A 4,291-nucleotide genomic window follows, 5' to 3' on the forward strand; every position below is an offset into this window, starting at 1 on the left:
TGTAAACAAGAAAAAACAAAACAAAAAAATTAGAATAAGTATAAAACAATTGATATTATGGGAAAAGTATTGGAAAATAAAAAAATAAATAAACAAATAAAAATGCAACTTACTTCAGCAGTGATCTCCAGTCTCCTCCCAAGCGATCTGTCCAGCCCGTATCAAGATTCTCAGCAGCTCGGTCTTCTTATTCCTTCTCCTTTTGTTCTCTCTACCGAATTTCTCAAAAAAAAGACAAAACAAAAATTAATTTTAAAAATTTTATATAGAATAATGAATGAAGAAATTATGGGTAAATAGATGAAATTAGATAATAAGAATAAACACGTGCATGAATTAAAGAATAAGAAGAGTAAGGAGATGCTACTATTTTATAATATGAAGAATGAAAAGAAAAATTATTGCAGAATAGACTAATAGGATAACGAATTAATGAATTAATAAAAAAATGAATGGGTAAAATAAATATAAGTAAAGTTAATAGAAAACTGAAAAGAAAAGATAAGGATAAGCACGTGCACTGATAAAATAATTGAAAAACAGTAAAAAAAAAAATAAAATAAATGAATTATAAATTACAAAAAGAAAATTGAATAGAAAATTAAAAAAAAAAAAAATATATATTAAATGTACTTACTTCATTTACTAAAATGTTGCGATATTCATGCATGATGATACTTGGACGTGGAACCATGATTAGAGGTTAAACGAAAGGATTGAATTTAAGGATAAGGTTTCAGGCAAGGATGCTGGTTGTAACGAAAAGAACTTGTAACCTTGAAAAGGATTGGAAAACAGGTGGATTGAGAATTTTTCCGCTAGAGAGAACTTTTGACCAATAAAAAAATTTAAAAAGATTTCAACCAATAGAAAAATTCCTTTACCATTGGAATATAGCACCATTTTTTTTTTTTTTTCGTTTTAACCAATGAGAAAATTCAATGATGTTGCTTGAGGTGTTATCTAGTGGAAAATGTTTGCATTAAAAGAAAAAAAAAAATGGATGAAATATTAGGCGCGGATATTTTTAAATCATTATTATTATTCATTTTTTTCATTATTTTAGATGGAAAAAAAAGGAAAACTTTCAGTTGAAATTGGTTCATTCTACAGCTAGGATCTTTTTTTTTTTCCTTTAGCATACAAACTATTTTTTTCTTTTATTATTTTAAACATAAAAAACAAAAAAAAAAAAAATTTAAGTTTGCTTTTTTTTCCTCAATTATTTTCAAGAGTGTTAATTGTATTTTTTTATTATATATAAAGGTAAGTTTGAATTTAAAGTTTTTATAATAATATTAATAATAATTTTCATAATTTAAGTTTAACTATTATTTTATAGAAAAGCTTGTTTACATTTTTAAGAAATTATTTTATTATATTTTTATCTTTTTTGTTTTTTTATTTTACAGATAAATTTTTTGTTAAATAATATTTAATATGGATCAACTCGCAGACCACATTCACCTTAAAAATAAATTCTCTCAGGCATATGCTCAGCTTAAAGAAAACCCAAATGCTTTGGGAATTGTAAAGAACATTCGTGAAATTCAAGATTACATAAAACGTTACAATAGATCATTAGGTGGTCTCACAGGACCTAGAAAGAAAATGACTGGTGCAACAGTTGCATTGTTGACTACTTGGAAATGTAAATTAGAGCATTTGCAGAAAAAAGGCGGTATGGTTGATGAGTTTCCACAATGCACCAAAACCATGCTGATGCTACTGATGCAAGAATTCAATGGAGTGACTTAGAAAGTGCTTTTAAAAACCGAATGCGAACTGGAATGATTATTAATATATTACATAAAAATTTAGATTTATTTCTTGAAGATGCAAAAGTGATGTTAATTGATCGTTTAGAGAATGAATTAAGCAAAAAAAGCGCTATTAAACTTAATACAATTTTGGCTTGTAATTTTCAAATTGTTAAACAAGAAGAAATAGAAATTGAGACAAAATATTTTAGTGATGGATGTATGGAAATATTGCAATCATCAAATCTTGATGATATTTTATCAAATAACTTTGAGATACTTAAAGCTGAGTTTTAATAGAAAGAAATGCGTGGTTCAGGTTGGACCTTGCATGAAATTCTACATTTGGAAATAAATATAAACGACTATGTACCTTTACGTGGTGGTTCATCAACTTTATTGAAATGCCTGATTATAAAACAAAATCAGTTGTAAACGTTATAAACTATAAAGATAATAATTGCTTTATTTGGAGTGTGTTAGCTGCCATGCACAAGGTTCCACATCCAAACAGAGTCAGCTCATATGAAAGATACAAGAATGATTTAAATCTAGCTGGAATAACTTTTCCAATGAGTTGGTGTAAAATCAAACAATTTGAAAAAAATAACAATTTGAGAATAAATGTATATGGCATTGATAACACTGATGATTTAGATGATGAATCCAATGATGAAGAAGGTGATAGCGTTGATGATTCAAATGGTACAAATAAGAAAAAAAAAAAGAGACGTCTAGAAAGGATTGTTCCATATTATTTGAGTAATAATGATGCATCAAATCATCCAACAATTCATCTTTTAATTATTGAAAAGCCTGAGAAAAAAGTTGATGGATTCCAAGATGAATCAGCAGATGAAGATGATGAAGAAGAAGAAGAAGATGAAGATGATGAAGATTATGATGAGTATGATTTTAATAATATTACAAATAAAAGAAAACTTGGTGAATTCTCAAACCATCACTTTGCCTACGTTAAAAATTTATCTAGGTTAATTAGTGCACAAGTTTCAGCATATAATGGTAAAAAATTTATATGTGATCGTTGTTTATCATATTTCCATTCTCAAAAATCAATTGATTCTCACAATCCTGCATGTAGAGAAAAAAACCAATATGCAATGGTGATGCCAACAGAAAAAAACAATATTTTAAAGTTTACAAATTACAAATACCAGCTTCGAGTGCCTTATGTAGTATATGCTGACCTGGAAAGTATATTAGAAAAAGTAACAGATAATTCTAATAATTCATTGAAAAAAACAATTAAACAAAAACATATTCCAAGCAGTGTAGCATATTATGTTAAATGTTCTTATGATAATACGCTCTCTAAATTTAAATTAAAAAGAGACAAAAATTGCATTGAATGGTTTATTAAGGAACTTGAAGAGCTGTCACACAATGTTGATAATATACTTGAAAATATCAAACCGATGAATCTTACTTTTGATGAAGAATTGCAATTTTTTAATGCAACAAAGTGCCATATATGTAAAAAATTGTTCACAGCAGAAAACATTAAGGCACGTGATCACTGTCATCTCAGCGGGGTGTATAGGGGGCCGGCTCATGTTGCGTATGTATAATTACTCTAATTAATTTTTTAACTTTTTTAAATTTTTTAATTTTTCTCCGATTTTTTCGTTTTTTTTTTATTTTTCAAATTATTTATTCTGAAATCAAAACTTACTATTTCAGATGCAACCTAAATTATCAGACATCTTGCATAATAGCTGTGGTATTTCATGGTCTCAGTAATTATGATAGCCATTTTCTAATTAAAGCATTAAAAACAATTTCCAGGTGATATTGATCTTTTGGCTTAAATATAAGGAAAGTTACATAAGCTTCACTAAACGTGTTAAAGGTACTAGAATTAAATTACGTTTTATAGACTCTTATAAATTCATGGCTAGCTCAATAAGTACACTCGCTAATGAATTAGATGATAATGATAAAAGTATAAGTCGTAGTTACGACAATTTAGAAGAATTCAAATTAATAACAAAAAAAGGTATATTTCCATATGATTATATTGATTGTTGGGAAAAATTTGATGAAGAACAATTGCCCTCAAAACTTGATTTTTATTCTCAACTTAATGAAGAGCATGTGAGTGATGATGATTATGCTCATGCTTGCAATGTATGGAGAGTATTTAAATTAAAAAATCTGGGAGAATAATACTAGGATTAATATGTCCGTACAGATGTTATTCTTTTAGCTGATATATTTGAAAATTTTAGATATTTTTGTTTGAAAACCTATGATTTAGATCCAGCTCATTATTACACACTCCCAGGGTTGAGTTTTAACGCGATGCTAAAATATACAGAGATTGAGTTGGAATTATTATTAGATGCTGATAAATTATTGTTTATTGAGGGAGGTATTAGAGGTGGCTTATCACAATGCTCACATCGTCATGTCATTCAAATAATAAGTATATGAAAGAATACAATCCAAATATTAGAGATTCATATTTAATGTACTTTGATGTTAACAATTTATATGGTTATGCAATGGCT

At 27.4% G+C, this 4,291-nt stretch overlaps 1 protein-coding gene across 1 annotated transcript; it reads left to right on the forward strand.

The window, feature by feature from the left end:
- Nucleotides 1-2,164: 2,164 nt before the first annotated feature.
- LOC122859881 (protein PFF0380w-like) lies at nt 2,165-3,570 on the forward strand. Its single transcript, XM_044163564.1, has 2 exons — nt 2,165-3,339; nt 3,462-3,570. The coding sequence occupies exons 1-2, from the start codon at nt 2,165-2,167 to the stop codon at nt 3,568-3,570; spliced, it is 1,284 nt and encodes a 427-aa protein (XP_044019499.1).
- The last annotated feature ends 721 nt before the right edge of the window (nt 3,571-4,291 follow it).

Source organism: Aphidius gifuensis, linkage group LG6, assembly GCF_014905175.1.
Source record: "Aphidius gifuensis isolate YNYX2018 linkage group LG6, ASM1490517v1, whole genome shotgun sequence".
Taxonomy (NCBI): domain Eukaryota; kingdom Metazoa; phylum Arthropoda; class Insecta; order Hymenoptera; family Braconidae; genus Aphidius; species Aphidius gifuensis.